Genomic DNA, 21,299 nt, shown 5'->3' on the forward strand with positions numbered 1-21,299 from the left:
ACACAGGGAAGAGGTTAAAATTGGCCCCTGTGCTGGAGCTTTACCTGGGCCCCCACCCCATTACCACCATTAATGATGTCCTGGACTCAGGATAGCGCCCCCTGCTGTCTGATTCACATGTTCAGGTTACGCCATGATTACAAGATGTCCATCACCGCAGAAGATGAGGAAATGTCTTGTTGCTTCACGATTAGGACATGCACAGATAATGGCTGCAGGTCCGGAGGAGACGTACGGGTGGGGGATGGGTTGTTCTGAGTATTGAGCTCCGTAATATATTACACAATGTCCACATGTAGACCCTCATCGTGCTGGACCCCTCCCCCACACGTGGGACATCACCGCTCGCTCCTCCTTCAGATCTTTAATATCATTTGTGGAAGTTATCAGAAGTCTCCGACCTTGGTCCCTGGGGGAAGGTGTCGGGACGGCGCGGTCCCACAACAAGTCACGGAGTCACTCACCTGTTAGAAAACGTTGTATGGACTGAGGAAGCGCCATTCGGTCCCATCTACCAGCTTCTCCTTCACATGTCCCACCAGGAACATCCCTGTCCGTAACCACATGAGCTGAGCCGCAAGTGCGCCACGGGGCCGCCATGTAGTGTGGTGCCCACTGTACGAGGACTGCACAGGATCACATAGGGCGTTCTTAGCTGCACTAGTTGTTTATTTGCCCCTGAGACCTGCAGTTGTGACTGTGCCCGGCCCCCCCTAGGTCTGAATCTCTGACACTGAGGGTCACGGGTAAGTGTTGGCCCCAGTGAAGCCCCTCACAGAACAGACATCAGAGGGTCCTGGGGCGTCACTGAGACCAGGGCTGTGAATAAATGTGGGGGCCTCAGCCACGGTTTGAGGGTCTGCCCGGGTGCCATCTCCAGGCTGCGTGCCCTCTAGTATTGGGGACTGTGCCGCCCCCAGAGTGTGACGGATAATCACAGCTGAGGACTTGGCCCCTTCCCAGGACATTTCAACTTGGACTCGGCCCCTGGATTATTTATTCACAAGACCCAGTGACCTTCACAGAGCGTGCGCACGGACCCCCAACAAGCTCCGCACCGTTACAAGATGGCAAATTCAGGAGCTCAACTTCTATTCAGGAGACACATGGCAACCGGAACCCACGGGCCCGGCGGAGGTGAGAGCTGGGGGGGGACTCCAAGAACATAATTACCCTCCTGTACCTACCTGTACAAATGACTCCAAACCCTCCCCATCCTGCACCAACTACTGGCAAATACCTGCCATAGCAGACCCTGCAGTGACCGCCACCGATAACCCTGCAGCGACCGCCACCGATAACCCTGCAGCGACCGCCACCGATAACCCTGCAGCGACCGCCACCGATAACCCTGCAGCGACCGCCACCGATAACCCTGCAGCGACCGCCACCGATAACCGTATAGCGACCGCCACCAATAACCCTGCACCCTCCACACAATGCCTCAGCTGCCCCCGTTACCTGCACCCCCTGTTTCCTGCCCCTATTCTTCCCAGTTACCCCGCACCCCCTGTTTCCTGCCCCTATTCTTCCCAGTTACCCCGCACTCCCTGTCTCCTGCCCCTATTCTTCCCAGTTACCCCGCACTCCCTGTCTACTGCCCCTATTCTTCCCAGTTACCCCGCACCCCCCGTTTACTGCCCCTATTCTTCCCACTTACCCCGCACCCCCCCGTTTACTGCCCCTATTCTTCCCAGTTACCCCGCACCCCCCGTTTCCTGCCCCTATTCTTCCCAGTTACCCCGCACCCCCTGTTTACTGCCCCTATTCTTCCCAGTTACCCCGCACCCCCTGTTTCCTGACCCTATTCTTCCCAGTTACCCCGCACCCCCTGTTTACTGCCCCTATTCTTCCCAGTTACCCCGCACCCCCTGTTTCCTGCCCCTATTCTTCCCAGTTACCCCGCACCCCCTGTTTACTGCCCCTATTCTTCCCAGTTACCCCGCACCCCCTGTTTACTGCCCCTATTCTTCCCAGTTACCCCGCACCCTCTGTTTACCGCCCCTATTCTTCCCAGTTACCCCGCACCCCCTATTTACTGCCCCTATTCTTCCCAGTTACCCCGCACCCCCTATTTACCGCCCCTATTCTTCCCAGTTACCACGTACCCTCTGTTTACAGCCCCTATTCTTCCCAGTTACCCCGCACGCCCCGTTTCCTGCCCCTATTCTTCCCAGTTACCCCGCACCCCCTGTTTACTGCCCCTATTCTTCCCAGTTACCCCACACCCTCTGTTTACAGCCCCTATTCTTCCCAGTTACCCCGCACCCCCCGTTTCCTGCCCCTATTCTTCCCAGTTACCCCGCACCCCCTGTTTACTGCCCCTATTCTTCCCAGTTACCCCACACCCTCTGTTTACTGCCCCTATTCTTCCCAGTTACCCCGCATCCTCTGTTTACCGCCCCTATTCTTCCCAGTTACCCCGCACCCCCTGTTTACCGCCCCTATTCTTCCCAGTTGACCCGCACCCCCTATTTACCGCCCCTATTCTTCCCAGTTACCCCGCACCCCCTGTTTACCGCCCCTATTCTTCCCAGTTGACCCGCACCCCCTGTTTACCGCCCCTATTCTTCCCAGTTACCCCGCACCCCCTGTTTACTGCCCCTATTCTTCCCAGTTACCCCGCACCCCCTGTTTACTGCCCCTATTCTTCCCTGTTACCCCGCACCCCCTGTTTACTGCCCCTATTCTTCCCAGTTACCCCGCACCCCCTGTTTACTGCCCCTATTCTTCCCAGTTACCCCGCACCCCCTGTCTACTGACCCTATTCTTCCCAATTACCCCGCACCCCCTGTTTACTGCCCCTATTCTTCCCAGTTACCCCACACCCTCTGTTTACCGCCCCTATTCTTCCCAGTTACCCCGCACCCCCTATTTACTGCCCCTATTCTTCCCAGTTACCCCGCACCCTCTGTTTACTGCCCCTATTCTTCCCATTTACCCCGCACCCTCTGTTTACCGCCCCTATTCTTCCCAGTTACCCCGCACCCCCTATTTACTGCCCCTATTCTTCCCAGTTACCCCGCACTCCCTGTTTACCGCCCCTATTCTTCCCAGTTACCCCGCACCCCCCGTTTCCTGCCCCTATTCTTCCCAGTTACCCCGCACCCCCTGTTTACCGCCCCTATTCTTCCCAGTTACCCCGCACCCCCTGTTTACCGCCCCTATTCTTCCCAGTTACCCCGCACTCCCTGTTTATCGCCCCTATTCTTCCCAGTTACCACGTACCCACTGTTTACAGACCCTATTCTTCCCAGTTACCCCGCACCCCCCGTTTACTGCCCCTATTCTTCCCAGTTACCCCGCACCCCCCGTTTCCTGCCCCTATTCTTCCCAGTTACGCCGCACTCCCTGTCTACTGCCCCTATTCTTCCCAGTTACCCTGCACTCCCTGTTTCCTGCCCCTATTCTTCCCAGTTACGCCGCACTCCCTGTTTCCTGCCCCTATTCTTCCCAGTTACGCCGCACTCCCTGTCTACTGCCCCTATTCTTCCCCGTTACCCTGCACTCCCTGTTTACCACCCTCCTAGTTAGATTTTTGGTCACACTTTTTAAGAAGCAGATCAGGAGGATCTTTAGGACCTAGGGTGTGGATATTGCTGAGGTTCGGGATTGCTGGTGCCTCACTAGTATTTTGGGATTTGGAGGTCACTTATGATATTAATGGGCACCAGTGCCCTCGGCCCGTGTTGTATGAGATGATGGGAGTGCAGCGTTATAGGGGTTGCCCAGCCCCCGCACCTCACGTATAATTACACTCGTGTTTATTGCTTCACGGTTTCCTTGCAGCTGAAACCAGAACTTGGCGCAATGACAAATCTGCAACCTGAGTCCGTCCTGCCCGCAGTCCTCACCCGTTAACCCTGGCAAGGCCACGACCACCTTCCCTATGGGGTCAGGGCTGCTGGGTGAGGGCAGACGGTACCCCAATAATTATCACTGTTAACGCTTTGCAGTCAGGACATAAGGGGGTCCCACAATAATATGTACTGTATATAGACATTGTTCTGCAGAGACCACACAAACCTCTCCGTCCATTTACAGCCAACTAGAAGAATCCAAGCTCTAGTAATTTGTCCATTGACTTTAGCTGCAGACTATCTCACCCGCCCTGTGCCCTGAATCTATCACTCACCAGAATAAATCCCAACAACTTCAGTACACAGGACATGATGGGGGTCCCAGCGGCAATGTGAATGGAGAGGAGCGTTTATCCCCCTCTCTGAATGCTGGCCGTCTCTGTGGAGCTTATTAACTCCGACTCCTCTGTCCCTCAGCTCGCATCTGGAAGATCCTGACTTTCCTTGTGGCCCTTCCAGGTGTGGGGGTCTGTATGCTGAATGCCTGGCTCCAGAAACAGAATCACCCACATGAAAACCCAGAATTCCATGCCTATGATCACCTGCGGATTCGTACCAAGGTGAGTTCAAGGTATTCACAGAAAGGAAATATGGGGCATGCACTGTGCTATAGAAAAACAATATAATACCCTCACAGAACCTCCACCGTAGTGTATGTGAAGAGCAGGTCTACAGAGAACCTCCACCGTAGTGTATGTGAAGGCCAAGTCCATAGAGCACCTCCACCATAATGTATGTAAAGGCCATGTCCATAGAGAACCTCCACCATAATGTATGTGAAGGCCAAGTCCATAGAGCACCTCCACCATAATGTATGTAAAGGCCATGTCCATAGAGAACCTCCACCATAATGTATGTGAAGGCCAAGTCCATAGAGCACCTCCACCATAATGTATGTAAAGGCCATGTCCATAGAGAACCGCCACCATAATGTATGTGAAGGCCAAGTCCACACAGAGAACCTCCACCATAATGTATATAAAGGCCAAGTCCATAGAGAACCTCCACCATAATGTATGTAAAGGCCATTTCCATAGAGAACCTCCACCATAATGTATGTAAAGAGCAGGTCTACAGAGAACCTCCACCATAATGTATGTAAAGGCCAAGTCCACACAGAGAACCTCCACCATAATGTATGTAAAGAGCAGGTCTACAGAGAACCTCCACCATAATGTATGTGAAGGCCAAGTCCACACAGAGAACCTCCACCATAATGTATGTAAAGAGCAGGTCTACAGAGCACCTCCACCATAATGTATGTAAAGAGCAGGTCTACAGAGAACCTCCACCATAATGTATGTGAAGGCCAAGTCCATAGAGCACCTCCACCATAATGTATGTAAAGAACAGGTCTACAGAGAACCTCCACCATAATGTATGTGAAGGCCATGTACATACAAAGAACCTCCACCATAATGTATGTGAAGGCCAAGTCCATAGAGCACCTCCACCATAATGTATGTAAAGGCCATGTACATACAGAGAACCTCCACCATAGTGTATGTGAAGAACAGGTCTACAGAGAACCTCCACCATAATGTATATAAAGGCCATGTCCATAGAGAACATCCACCATAATGTATGTAAAGGCCATGTCCATAGAGAACCTCCACCATAATGTATATAAAGGCCATGTACATACAGAGAACCTCCACCATAATGTAAGTGAAGAGCAGGTCTACAGAGAACCTCCACCATAATGTATATAAAGGCCATGTCCATAGAGAACCGCCACCATAATGTATTTAAAGGCCATGTCCATAGGGAACCTCCACCATAATGTATGTAAAGGCCATGTCCATAGAGAACCTCCACCATAATGTATATAAAGGCTATGTACATAGAGAACCTCCACCATAATGTATGTAAAGAGCAGGTCTACAGAGAACCTCCACCATAATGTATATAAAGGCCATGTCCATAGAGAACCTCCACCATAATGTATGTGAAGAGCAGGTCTACAGAGAACCTCCACCATAATGTGTGTGAAGGCCAAGTCCATAGAGCACCTCCACCATAATGTATGTAAAGGTCATGTCCATAGAGAACCGCCACCATAATGTATGTAAAGAGCAGGTCTACAGAGAACCTCCACCATAATGTATGTAAAGGCCATGTCCATAGAGAACCTCCACCATAATGTATGTAAAGAGCAGGTCTACAGAGAACCTCCACCATAATGTATGTAAAGGCCATGTCCATACAGAGAACATCCACCATAATGTATGTAAAGGCCATGTCCATAGAGAACCTCCACCATAATGTATGTAAAGAGCAGGTCTACAGAGAACCTCCACCATAATGTATGTAAAGGCCATGTCCATAGAGAACCGCCACCATAATGTATATAAAAGCCAAGTCCACACAGAGAACCTCCACCATAATGTATGTAAAGAGCAGGTCTACAGAGAACCTCCACCATAATGTATGTAAAGGCCATGTCCATAGAGAACCGCCACCATAATGTATATAAAGGCCATGTTCATAGAGAACCTCAACCATAATGTATGTGAAGGCCAAGTCCACACAGAGAACCTCCACCATACTGTATGTAAAGAGCAGGTCTACAGAGAACCTCCACCATAATGTATGTGAAGGCCAAGTCCACACAGAGAACCTCCACCATAATGTATGTAAAGGCCATATCCATAGAGAACCTCCACCATAAAGTATGTAAAGGCCATGTCCATAGAGAACCTCCACCATAATGTATGTAAAGGCCATGTCCATAGAGAACCGCCACCATAATGTATGTGAAGGCCAAGTCCACACAGAGAACCTCCACCATAATGTATGTAAAGAGCAGGTCTACAGAGAACCTCCACCATAATGTATGTAAAGGCCATTTCCATAGAGAACCTCCACCATAATGTATGTAAAGGCCATTTCCATAGAGAACCTCCACCATAGTGTATGTGAAGAGCAGGTCTACAGAGAACCTCCACCATAATGTATGTAAAGGCCATGTCCATACAGAGAACATCCACCATAATGTATGTAAAGGCCATGTCCATAGAGAACCGCCACCATAATGTATATAAAGGCCATGTCCATAGAGAACCGCCACCATAATGTATGTAAAGGCCATGTCCATAGAGAGAACCTCCACCATAATGTATGTAAAGGCCATGTACATAGAGAACCTCCACCATAATGTATGTGAAGGCCAAGTCCATAGAGAACCGCCACTATAATGTATATAAAGGCCATGTCCATAGAGAACCTCCACCATAATGTATGTGAAGGCCAAGTCCACACAGAAAACCTCCACCATAATGTATGTGAAGGCCATGTCCATAGAGAACTGCCACTATAATGTATATAAAGGCCATGTCCATAGAGAACCTCCACCATAATGTATGTGAAGGCCAAGTCCACACAGAAAACCTCCACCATAATGTATGTAAAGGCCATGTCCATAGAGAACCTCCACCATAGTGTATGTGAAGAGCAGGTCTACAGAGAACCTCCACCATAATGTATGTAAAGGCCATGTCCATAGAGAACCTCCACCATAATGTATGTAAAGAGCAGGTCTACAGAGAACCTCCACCATAATGTACGTGAAGGCCATTTCCATAGAGAACCTCCACCATAATGTATGTAAAGGCCATGTCCATAGAGAACCTCCACCATAATGTATATAAAGGCCATGTACATACAGAGAACCTCCACCATAATGTAAGTGAAGAGCAGGTCTACAGAGAACCTCCACCATAATGTATATAAAGGCCATGTCCATAGAGAAACGCCACCATAATGTATATAAAGGCCATGTCCATAGGGAACCTCCACCATAATGTATGTAAAGGCCATGTCCATAGAGAACCTCCACCATAATGTATATAAAGGCCATGTACATAGAGAACCTCCACCATAATGTATGTAAAGAGCAGGTCTACAGAGAACCTCCACCATAATGTATATAAAGGCCATGTCCATAGAGAACCTCCACCATAATGTATGTGAAGAGCAGGTCTACAGAGAACCTCCACCATAATGTATGTGAAGGCCAAGTCCATAGAGCACCTCCACCATAATGTATGTAAAGGCCATGTCCATAGAGAACCGCCACCATAATGTATGTAAAGAGCAGGTCTACAGAGAACCTCCACCATAATGTATGTGAAGGCCAAGTCCACACAGAAAACCTCCACCATAATGTATGTAAAGGCCATGTCCATAGAGAACCTCCACCATAGTGTATGTGAAGAGCAGGTCTACAGAGAACCTCCACCATAATGTATGTAAAGGCCATGTCCATAGAGAACCTCCACCATAATGTATGTAAAGAGCAGGTCTACAGAGAACCTCCACCATAATGTACGTGAAGGCCATTTCCATAGAGAACCTCCACCATAATGTATGTAAAGGCCATGTCCATAGAGAACCTCCACCATAATGTATATAAAGGCCATGTACATACAGAGAACCTCCACCATAATGTAAGTGAAGAGCAGGTCTACAGAGAACCTCCACCATAATGTATATAAAGGCCATGTCCATAGAGAAACGCCACCATAATGTATATAAAGGCCATGTCCATAGGGAACCTCCACCATAATGTATGTAAAGGCCATGTCCATAGAGAACCTCCACCATAATGTATATAAAGGCCATGTACATAGAGAACCTCCACCATAATGTATGTAAAGAGCAGGTCTACAGAGAACCTCCACCATAATGTATATAAAGGCCATGTCCATAGAGAACCTCCACCATAATGTATGTGAAGAGCAGGTCTACAGAGAACCTCCACCATAATGTATGTGAAGGCCAAGTCCATAGAGCACCTCCACCATAATGTATGTAAAGGCCATGTCCATAGAGAACCGCCACCATAATGTATGTAAAGAGCAGGTCTACAGAGAACCTCCACCATAATGTATGTAAAGGCCATGTCCATAGAGAACCGCCACCATAATGTATATAAAGGCCATGTCCATAGAGAACCTCCACCATAATGTATGTAAAGAGCAGGTCTACAGAGAACCTCCACCATAATGTATGTAAAGGCCATGTCCATAGAGAACCGCCACCATAATGTATATAAAGGCCATGTTCATAGAGAACCTCAACCATAATGTATGTGAAGGCCAAGTCCACACAGAGAACCTCCACCATACTGTATGTAAAGAGCAGGTCTACAGAGAACCTCCACCATAATGTATGTAAAGGCCATATCCATAGAGAACCTCCACCATAATGTATGTAAAGGCCATGTCCATAGAGAACCTCCACCATAATGTATGTAAAGGCCATGTCCATAGAGAACCGCCACCATAATGTATGTGAAGGCCAAGTCCACACAGAGAACCTCCACCATAATGTATGTAAAGAGCAGGTCTACAGAGAACCTCCACCATAATGTATGTAAAGGCCATTTCCATAGAGAACCTCCACCATAGTGTATGTGAAGAGCAGGTCTACAGAGAACCTCCACCATAATGTATGTAAAGGCCATGTCCATACAGAGAACATCCACCATAATGTATGTAAAGGCCATGTCCATAGAGAACCGCCACCATAATGTATATAAAGGCCATGTCCATAGAGAACCGCCACCATAATGTATGTAAAGGCCATGTCCATAGAGAGAACCTCCACCATAATGTATGTAAAGGCCATGTACATAGAGAACCTCCACCATAATGTATGTGAAGGCCAAGTCCATAGAGAACCGCCACTATAATGTATATAAAGGCCATGTCCATAGAGAACCTCCACCATAATGTATGTGAAGGCCAAGTCCACACAGAAAACCTCCACCATAATGTATGTGAAGGCCATGTCCATAGAGAACTGCCACTATAATGTATATAAAGGCCATGTCCATAGAGAACCTCCACCATAATGTATGTGAAGGCCAAGTCCACACAGAAAACCTCCACCATAATGTATGTAAAGGCCATGTCCATAGAGAACCTCCACCATAGTGTATGTGAAGAGCAGGTCTACAGAGAACCTCCACCATAATGTATGTAAAGGCCATGTCCATAGAGAACCTCCACCATAATGTATGTAAAGAGCAGGTCTACAGAGAACCTCCACCATAATGTATGTGAAGGCCATTTCCATAGAGAACCTCCACCATAATGTATGTAAAGGCCATGTCCATAGAGAACCTCCACCATAATGTATATAAAGGCCATGTACATACAGAGAACCTCCACCATAATGTAAGTGAAGAGCAGGTCTACAGAGAACCTCCACCATAATGTATATAAAGGCCATGTCCATAGAGAACATCCACCATAATGTATGTAAAGGCCATGTCCATAGAGAACCTCCACCATAATGTATATAAAGGCCATGTACATAGAGAACCTCCACCATAATGTATGTAAAGAGCAGGTCTACAGAGAACCTCCACCATAATGTATATAAAGGCCATGTCCATAGAGAACCTCCACCATAATGTATGTGAAGAGCAGGTCTACAGAGAACCTCCACCATAATGTATGTGAAGGCCAAGTCCATAGAGCACCTCCACCATAATGTATGTAAAGGCCATGTCCATAGAGAACCGCCACCATAATGTATGTAAAGAGCAGGTCTACAGAGAACCTCCACCATAATGTATGTAAAGGCCATGTCCATAGAGAACCTCCACCATAATGTATGTAAAGAGCAGGTCTACAGAGAACCTCCACCATAATGTATGTAAAGGCCATGTCCATAGAGAACCTCCACCATAATGTATGTAAAGAGCAGGTCTACAGAGAACCTCCACCATAATGTATGTAAAGGCCATGTCCATACAGAGAACATCCACCATAATGTATGTAAAGGCCATGTCCATAGAGAACCTCCACCATAATGTATGTAAAGAGCAGGTCTACAGAGAACCTCCACCATAATGTATGTAAAGAGCAGGTCTACAGAGAACCTCCACCATAATGTATGTAAAGGCCATGTCCATAGAGAACCTCCACCATAATGTATGTAAAGAGCAGGTCTACAGAGAACCTCCACCATAATGTATGTAAAGGCCATGTCCATACAGAGAACATCCACCATAATGTATGTAAAGGCCATGTCCATAGAGAACCTCCACCATAATGTATGTAAAGAGCAGGTCTACAGAGAACCTCCACCATAATGTATGTAAAGGCCATGTCCATAGAGAACCGCCACCATAATGTATATAAAGGCCAAGTCCACACAGAGAACCTCCACCATAATGTATGTAAAGAGCAGGTCTACAGAGAACCTCCACCATAATGTATGTAAAGGCCATGTCCATACAGAGAACATCCACCATAATGTATGTAAAGGCCATGTCCATAGAGAACCGCCACCATAATGTATATAAAGGCCATGTTCATAGAGAACCTCAACCATAATGTATGTGAAGGCCAAGTCCACACAGAGAACCTCCACCATACTGTATGTAAAGAGCAGGTCTACAGAGAACCTCCACCATAATGTATGTGAAGGCCAAGTCCACACAGAGAACCTCCACCATAATGTATGTAAAGGCCATGTCCATAGAGAACCTCCACCATAATGTATGTAAAGGCCATGTCTATAGAGAACCTCCACCATAATGTATGTAAAGGCCATGTCCATAGAGAACCGCCACCATAATGTATGTGAAGGCCAAGTCCACACAGAGAACCTCCACCATAATGTATGTAAAGAGCAGGTCTACAGAGAACCTCCACCATAATGCATGTAAAGGCCATTTCCATAGAGAACCTCCACCATAGTGTATGTGAAGAGCAGGTCTACAGAGAACCTCCACCATAATGTATGTAAAGGCCATGTCCATAGAGAGAACATCCACCATAATGTATGTAAAGGCCATGTCCATAGAGAACCGCCACCATAATGTATATAAAGGCCATGTCCATAGAGAACCGCCACCATAATGTATGTAAAGGCCATGTCCATAGAGAGAACCTCCACCATAATGTATGTAAAGGCCATGTACACAGAGAACCTCCACCATAATGTATGTGAAGGCCAAGTCCATAGAGAACCGCCACTATAATGTATATAAAGGCCATGTCCATAGAGAACCTCCACCATAATGTATGTGAAGGCCAAGTCCACACAGAAAACCTCCACCATAATGTATGTAAAGGCCATGTCCATAGAGAACCTCCACCATAATGTATGTAAAGAGCAGGTCTACAGAGAACTTCCACCATAATGTATATAAAGGCCATTTCCATAGAGAACCTCCACCATAGTGTATGTGAAGAGCAGGTCTACAGAGAACCTCCACCATAATGTATGTAAAGGCCATGTCCATAGAGAACCTCCACCATAATGTATGTAAAGGCCATGTCCATAGAGAACCTCCACCATAATGTATGTAAAGAGCAGTTCTACAGAGAACCTCCACCATAATGTATGTAAAGAGCAGTTCTACAGAGAACCTCCACCATAATGTATGTGAAGGCCAAGTCCACACAGAGAACCTCCACCATAATGTATGTGAAGGCCATGTCCACACAGAGAACCTCCACCATAATGTATGTAAAGAGCAGGCTCCAGGTAGGAGGTGACCCTTACACAGCCTGATGGAGAATGTTGGTTCTCATTGTCTCACTAAATTATTATCAATTATTTGAATTTTCTGCTGTATAGGGTCAGTCTCTGAATGTCAGGTCCAGCTTCTCAGGTTCTACGGGTGCTTTTATTTTTTTAATTCTATTACTAGAGAACAACCTTTATGGCTTCATGTTTTTTATTCCAGCGCTTCCCGTGGGGTGATGGAAATCACACACTATTCCATAACCCACATGCCAACGCTCTTCCCACTGGGTATGAGGAGACCGACCACAAGCATTGAAGTCTCAGAAATACAATCGGTTGACGTACAGTGACATAAATATGATCTGCAATAAAGATTGAGCGTTCTGCCACCACCAGCCCTGCAGTCCGGACTCACTCCACCATAATGTATGTGAAGGCCATGTCCATAGAGAACCTCCACCATAATGTATGTGAAGGCCATGTCCATAGAGAACCTCCACCATAATGTATATAAAGGCCATGTCCATAGAGAACCTCCACCATAATGTATGTGAAGGCCATTTCCATAGAGAACCTCCACTATAATGTATGTGAAGGCCACCCCACCAGACATTAAGTCTGCGCCAACATTAGAGTGTCATTCTACACCTAGAGAACATCCAATTCCACTCCTACAGGAACCAACAGATTTCTACCTCACTGTCACCCAAATCTAACAACAGAAGCCTGGAGGTATCTGCCTCACCCACACAACAAGAGCCATGAGATCCCTACCTCGCCCTTATCCTAGAACCTTCCTTATATAGACTGATGCTCCTGTCACTAAGGGTCCTTCTACGCTACCAACTCTGGCGGTAAAAGTGAGCGCCGGTCAATGAAACAGCTCGTTGATCGGCCCTCGAATGCGCCTTTCACATGGAGCTATGATCAGTAATATATGGGACAAACGCTCGTTACTACAATCGCTCGTCCCAATGCATTTCTATCATGTCGGCAGCACGTCGGTGTTTACACAGGGAGATGAGCTGTCGACCAACCACAATATTTTAAGCTGAATAAACGATACGATCAGCCGATGAATGACCATTTGTTTGTTAATTGGCTGTTTGCTGTCCTGTTTACACACGGCAATGATTGGGAACGAGCACTCATATGAACGCTTGTTTGCCCAATCATTGGCCCGTGGAAAAGGGTCTTAAAGAGTCTGTCACCAGATTATAAGTGCCCTATTTCCTACATAATGTGATCGGCGCTGTAATGTAGATAACAGTGGTCCTAGTAATAAAGAGGCTGTCACCACATTATAAGTGTCCTATTTCCTACATAATGTGATCGGCGCTGTAATGTGGATAACAGTGGTCCTAGTAATAAAGAGGCTGTCACCAGATTATAAGTGCCCTATTTCCTACATAATCTGATCGGCGCTGTAATGTAGATAACAGCAGTGGTTTTTATTTTGAAAAACGATCATTTTTGAGCAAGTTATGAGCAATTTTAGATTTAGTTTCTTAATGCCCAACTGGGCGTGTTTTTACTTTTGACCAAGTGGGTGTTGTAAAGAGGTGTATGAGGCCGACCAATCAGTGACCAATCAGTGACCAATCAGCGTTATACACTTCTCATTGTTCCAGCCCAGCTTCTTTCACTGCATAATCACACTGTGCTGTGGATCATGCTGGGTTGGAACAATGAGAAGTGTATGATGCTGATTGGTCACTGATTGGTCGGCCTCATACACCTCTTTACAACACCCACTTGGTCAAAAGTAAAAACACGCCCAGTTGGGCATTAAGAAACTAAATCTAAAATTGCTCATAACTTGCTCAAAAATGATCGTTTTTCAAAATAAAAACCACTGCTGTTATCTACATAACAGCGCCGATCAGATTATGTAGGAAATAGGGCACTTATAATCTGGTGACAGCCTCTTTATTACTAGGACCACTGTTATCTACATTACAGCGCCGATCAGATTATGTAGGAAATAGGGCATTTATAATCTGGTGACAGCCTCTTTATTACTAGGACCACTGTTATCTACATTACAGCGCCGATCAGATTATTTAGGAGACAGGGCACTTATAATCTGGTGACAGCCTCTTTATTACTAGGACCACTGTTATCTACATTACAGCGCTGATCACATTATGTAGGAGAGAGGGCACTTATAATCTGGTGACAGCCTCTTTATTACTAGGACCACTGTTATCTACATTACAGCGCCGATCAGATTATGTAGGAGACAGGGCACTTATAATCTGGTGACAGCCTCTTTATTACTAGGACCACTGTTATCTACATTACAGCGCTGATCACATTATGTAGGAGAGAGGGCACTTATAATCTGGTGACAGCCTCTTTATTACTAGGACCACTGTTATCTACATTACAGCGCCGATCAGATTATGTAGGAGACAGGACAATTTATAATCTGGTGACAGCCTCTTTATTACTAGGACCACTGTTATCTACATTACAGCGCTGATCACATTATGTAGGAGAGAGGGCATTTATAATCTGGTGACAGCCTCTTTATTACTAGGACCACTGTTATCTACATTACAGCGCCGATCAGATTATGTAGGAGATAGGGCACTTATAATCTGGTGACAGATTATACAAAAGTATTTCCATGTTTGCATCAATGGTCTGGGAGATGCAGCGGCAGATAGGAACCTCAAGGCTTTTGTTGGAGAATCTCCCATTATAGGGAAAGGAGTATCTCCAGGCTTTCACTAGCCATCTGTAAAGACACGGATCAGAAGAGGGTAATGTCTCAAGGTTGCATTGGAAGGTCTTGGATTAGAGGGAAGGAGGCATCTCAAGGTTACACTAGAAGGTCTGGAAGTAGAGGGAGGGTGGCATCTCAAGGTTACACTGGAAGGTCTTGGATTAGAGGGAGGGTGGCATCTTGAAGTTACACTGAAAGGTCTGGAAGTAGAGGGAGGGTGGCATCTCAAGGTTACACTGGAAGGTCTCGGATTAGAGGGAGGGTGGCATTTTGAGGTTAGACTGAAAGGTCTTGGATTAGAGGGAGGGTGGCATCTCAAGGTTTCACTGGAAGGTCCCGGATTAGAGGGAGGGTGGAATCTCAAGGTTACACTGAAAGGTCTGGAAGTAGAGGGAGGGTGGCATCTCGAGGTTACACTGGAAGGTCTTGGATTAAAGGGAGGGTGGCATCTCGAGGTTACACTAGAAGGTCTTGGATTAGAGGGAGGGTGGCATCTCGAGGTTACAATAGAAGGTCTTGGATTAGAGGGAGGGTGGCATTTCGAGGTTACACTGAAAGGTCTGGAAGTAGAGGGAGGGTGGCATCTCAATGTTAGACTCGAAGGTCGCGCATTAGAGGGAGGGTGGTATCTCAAGGTTACACTGTAAAGTCTCTGATTAATGGTATGGTGGCATTTTGAGGTTACACTGAAAGGTCTTGGATTCGAGGGAAGGTGGCATCTCGATGTTACACTGGAAATCTGGTATTAGGGGAAGGTGGCATCTCGAGGTTACACTGGAAAGTCTCTGATTAGAAGGAGGGTGGCATATCGAGGTTACACTGGAAGGACTCAGATTGGAGGGAAGGTGGCATCTCGAGATTACACTGTAAAGTCTGGGATTAGAGGGAAGGTGGCATCTCGAGGTTACACTGGAAGGTCTGGTATTAGAGGTTGGGTGGCATCTCGAGGTTATACTGGAATGTCTGGTATTAGAGGTTGGGTGGCATCTCGAGGTTATACTGGAAGGTCTCAGATTAGAGGGAGGGTGGCATCTCAAGTTTACACTGGAAAGTCTGGGATTCGAGGGAAGGAGGCATCACGATGTTACACTGGAGGTCTAGTATTAGAGGGATGGTGGCATCTCGATGTTACACTGGAAATCTGGTATTAGGGGAAGGTGGCATCTCGAGGTTACACTGGAAAGTCTCTGATTAGAAGGGGGGTGGCATATCGAGGTTACACTGGAAGGACTCAGATTGGAGGGAAGGTGGCATCTCGAGATTACACTGTAAAGTCTTGGATTAGAGGGAAGGTGGCATCTCGAGGTTACACTGGAATGTCTGGTATTCGAGGTTGGGTGGCATCTCGAGGTTATACTGGAAGGTCTCAGATTAGAGGGAGGGTGGCATCTCAAGTTTACACTGGAAAGTCTGGGATTCGAGGGAAGGAGGCATCACGATGTTACACGGGAGGTCTGGTATTAGAGGGATGGTGGCATCTCGAGGTTACACTGGAAGGTGTCAGATTAGAAGATGGATGGCAACTCGAGGTAACACTGGAAGGTCTCGGATTAGAGGTAAAGTGGCATCTCATGATTAAACTGGAAGGTCTGGGATTAGAGGAAAGGTGGCATCTCGAGGTTACACTGGAAGGTCTCAGATTGGAGGGAAGGTGGCATCTCGAGGTTTTACTAGAAGGTCTGGGATTAGAGGGAAGGTGGCATCTAGATGTTACACTGGAAATCTGGTATTAGGGGAAGGTGGCATCTCGAGATTACACTGGAAAGTCTCTGATTAGAAGGAGGGTGGCATATCGAGGTTACACTGGAAGGACTCAGATTGGAGGGAAGGTGGCATCTCGAGATTACACTGTAAAGTCTGGGATTAGAGGGAAGATGGCATCTCGAGGTTACACTGGAAGGTCTGGTATTAGAGGTTGGGTGGCATCTCGAGGTTATACTGGAATGTCTGGTATTAGAGGTTGGGTGGCATCTCGAGGTTATACTGGAAGGTCTCAGATTAGAGGGAGGGTGGCATCTCAAGTTTACACTGGAAAGTCTTGGATTCGAGGGAAGGAGGCATCACGATGTTACACTGGAGGTCTGGTATTAGAGGGATGGTGGCATCTCAAGGTTACACTGTAAGGTCTCAGATTAGAAGATGGATGGCAACTCGAGGTAACACTGGAAGGTCTCGGATTAGAGGTAAAGTGGCATCTCAAGATCAAACTGGAAGGTCTGGGATTAGAGGAAAGGTGGCATCTCGAGGTTACACTGGAAGGTCTCAGATGGAGGAAAGGTGGCATCTCGAGGTTACACTGGAAGGTCTCAGATGGAGGAAAGGTGGCATCTCGAGGTTTTACTGGAAGGTCTGGGATTAGAGGGAAGGTGGCATCTCGAGGTTACACTGGAAGGTCTGGGATTAGAGGGAAGGTGGCATCTCGAGTTTCCACTTGAAGGTCTTGTATTAGAGGTTGGGTGGCATCTTGAGGTTACAATGGAAGGTCTGGGATTAGAGGGAAGGTGGCATCTCTAGGTTCCACTGGAACATCTGGTATTAGAGGTTGGGTGGCATCTCAAAGTTATACTGGAAGGTCTGGGATTAGAGGGAAAGTCGTCATCACCTATGAAGCTCCTGGAGTCATTCTATAATGCTAAACAACATAAACTCAGAAAATTACAAAAGGTCTGGTATTAGAGGTTGGGTGGCATCTCGAGGTTACACTGGAAGGTCTGGGATTAAAAGGAAAGGTGGCATCTCGGGGTTACACTGGAAGATCTCAGATTAGAGGGAGGGTTGCATCTCAAGTTTACACTGGAAGGTCTGGGTTTCGAGGGACGGTGGTATCTCGAGGTTACACTGGAGGGTTTCAGATTAGAAGGGTGGCATCTCGAGGGTACACTGGAAGTTCTCGGATTAGAGGTAAGGCGGCATCTCGAGATTTCATTGGAAGGTCTAGGATAGAGGCTGGGTGGCATCTCAGGTTATACTGGAAGCTCTGGGATTAGAGGAAAGGTGGCATCTCGAGGTTACACTGGAAGGTCTTGGATTGGAGGGAAGGTGGCATCTTGAGGTTCCACTGGAAGGTCTGGTATTAGAGGTTGGGTGGCATCTCTAAGTTATACTGGAAGGTCTGGGATAAGAGGGAAGGTGGCATCTCGAGGTACCACTGGAAAGTCTGGTATTAGAGGTTGGGTGGCATCTTGAGGTTATACTGGAAGGTCTGGGATAAGAGGGAAGGTGGCATCTCGAGGTACCACTGGAAAGTCTGGTATTAGAGGTTGGGTGGCATCTCAAGGTTGTACTGGAAGGTCTGGGATTAGAGGGAAAGTCGTCATCACATATGAAGCTCCTGGAGTCATTCTATTATTCCCATGCGATTTACGTGAATATATCTAAACAAAAGAAACTGTCTCCACCCAAACCACAGCACGAAGACGTCTCCTGTCACCTGCTTAGCTTCACCACAACATAACGGCAGCCCTTCCCCCGTATATTTAGCTTCTGTCTTTCCTCCTGCCATATTACTATACAACAGACCATTCAGGAGTCTAGGAAAAATGAGTGACAACCCCAGGTGGAGCTGTAAGTCATAGTTTTTGTCACCCAGCTTTCCCAAAAACAAATAAAACTAAGAAGCGTTTAAACAGATTTCACTTGACAGAAGACAAGTCCTGGAAAAACTAAGACAACTCAAGTCATCACTTAACTAATTACCCTCCCCCACACACACATGATCAGCAATGGAGACAAATGGGACCACAAATTGTAGAATGGAAACTCCATTTTATTTCCCATGATGCATCATTTCTCGTTGCCATGTTTGATACCTTTCCCATTCTGGATGGAGCTTAGTTGTCAAATGACTGTGTGCGGCCCACGCAGTTAATGGGGGAAAAGCAATGTCATGGAGATCAGAGCCACAAGACTACATTGGTGCAAAGACTTTACACTACGTGGGGGAGGAGCCTACAACTATGGGGAGGAGTCATATGTGAGTGGACTTCTTCTTTAACACATGTAGAAAGTTTGTCTGTTGGGGGTAATTGTGTAAGTGCTGCCCCCTCCCCCTCAGTGGACTCCACGTTACTGATGGACGAGCGTTTACCCACTGACCGCTCCTTTCCCACAAATCTCAAGTTGCCAAGTCCTGACACTGATTGGGTGCTCATCATATGCGACATCTCATCTGCTTCAGTCTAAGACTACGTTCACACTGTGCTTTTTTTTTTTTTTCGTTTTTAGCATGCAGCTTTTTTTTTTTTATTAACTCCCTTTGTGAGACGTGCGCTCATCTACCAAAACAAAAGACAAACCCATGCAAAAAACACCCCACCTCCCCTGGTGATAAATATGGCGTCCTATAAGGCTCCTCCTCCCCTGGTGATAAAGATGGCATCCTATAAGGCTCCTCCTCCCCTGGTGATAAATATGGCGTCCTATAAGGCTCCTCCTCCCCTGGTGATAAAGATGGCATCCTATAAGGCTCCTCCTCCCCTGGTGATAAATATGGCATCCTATAAGGCTCCTCCTCCCCTGGTGATAAATATGGCATCCTATAAGGCTCCTCCTCCCCTGGTGATAAATATGGCGTCCTATAAGGCTCCTCCTTCCCTGGTGATAAATATGGCGTCCTATAATGCTCCTCCTTCCCTGGTGATAAATATGGTGTCCTATAAGGCTCGTTCTCCCCTGGTGAGAAATATGGGGTCCTATAAGGCTCCTTCCCTGGTGATAAATATGGCGTCCTATAATGCTCCTCCTTCCCTGGTGATAAATATGGTGTCATATAAGGCTCGTTCTCCCCTGGTGATAAATATGGCGTCCTATAATGCTCCTCCTTCCCTGGTGATAAATATGGTGTCATATAAGGCTCCTCCTCCCCTGGTGATAAATATGGCGTCCTATAAGGCTCGTTCTCCCCTGGTGAGAAATATGGGGTCCTATAAGGCTCCTCCTTCCCTGGTGATAAATATGGCGTCCTATAAGGCTCCTCCTCCCCTGGTGATAAATATGGCATCCTATAAGGCTCCTCCTCCCCTGGTGATAAATATGGCGTCCTATAAGGCTCCTCCTCCCATAGTAATAAAAATGGCGTCCTATAAGGCTCCTTCTCCCCTGCTGATAAATATGGCGTCCTATAAGGCTCCTCCTCTCATAGTAATAAATATGGCATCCTATAAGGCTCCTCCTCCCCTGCTGATAAATATGGTGTCCTATAATGCTCCTCCTCCCCTGCTGATAAATATGGCATCCTATAAGACTCCTTCTCCCCTGGTGATAAATATGGCATCCTATAAGGCTCCTCCTCCCCTGGTGATAAATATGGCGTCCTATAAGGCTCCTCCTCCCCTGCTGATAAATATGGCGTCCTATAAGGCTCCTCCTCCCCTGGTGATAAATATGGCATCCTATAAGGCTCCTCCTCCCATGTTGATAAATATGGAGTCCTATAAGGCTCTTCCTCCCCTGGTGATAAATATGGCATCCTATAAGGCTCCTCCTCCCCTGGTGATAAATATGGTGTCCTATAAGGCTCCTCCTCCCCTGGTGATAAATATGGCTTCCTATAAGGGTCCTCCTCCCCTGGTGATAAATATGGTGTCCTATAGGGCTCCTTTTCCCTGGTGATAAATATGGCGTCCTATAAGGCTCCTCCTCCCATAGTAATAAAAATGGCGTCCTATAAGGCTCCTTCTCCCCTGCTGATAAATATGGCGTCCTATAAGGCTCCTCCTCTCATAGTAATAAATATGGCATCCTATAAGGCTCCTCCTCCCCTGGTGATAAATATGGCGTCCTATAAGGCTCCTCCTTCCCTGCTGATAAATATGGCATCCTATAATGCTCCTCCTCCCCTGCTGATAAGTATGGCGTCCTATAATGCTCCTCCTCCTCTGGTGATAAATATGGCATCCTATAAGGCTCCTCCTCCCATAGTAATAAAAATGGCGTCCTATAAGGCTCCTTCTCCCCTGCTGATAAATATGGCGTCCTATAAGGCTCCTCCTCTCATAGTAATAAATATGGCATCCTATAAGGCTCCTCCTCCCCTGGTGATAAATATGGCATCCTATAAGGCTCCTTCTCCCCTGCTGATAAATATGGCATCCTATAAGGCTCCTCCCATGTTGATAAATATGGAGTCCTATAAGGCTCCTCCTCCCCTGGTGATAAATATGGTGTCCTATAAGGCTCCTCCTTCCATGGTAATAAATATGATGTCCTATAAGGCTCCA

General features: G+C 46.9%; 1 protein-coding gene across 1 annotated transcript; it reads left to right on the forward strand.

The window, feature by feature from the left end:
* Window positions 1-947: 947 nt before the first annotated feature.
* LOC142656567 (cytochrome c oxidase subunit 6A, mitochondrial-like) lies at window positions 948-12,696 on the forward strand. Its single transcript, XM_075831497.1, has 3 exons — window positions 948-1,137; window positions 4,278-4,420; window positions 12,571-12,696. Exons 1-3 carry the CDS (start codon window positions 1,068-1,070, stop codon window positions 12,664-12,666), a joined length of 309 nt encoding a protein of 102 aa, XP_075687612.1. The 5' UTR covers window positions 948-1,067; the 3' UTR covers window positions 12,667-12,696.
* Window positions 12,697-21,299: the final 8,603 nt, after the last annotated feature.

This window comes from Rhinoderma darwinii, chromosome 6 (genome assembly GCF_050947455.1).
Source record: "Rhinoderma darwinii isolate aRhiDar2 chromosome 6, aRhiDar2.hap1, whole genome shotgun sequence".
In the NCBI taxonomy this organism is placed as follows: Eukaryota; Metazoa; Chordata; class Amphibia; order Anura; family Rhinodermatidae; genus Rhinoderma; species Rhinoderma darwinii.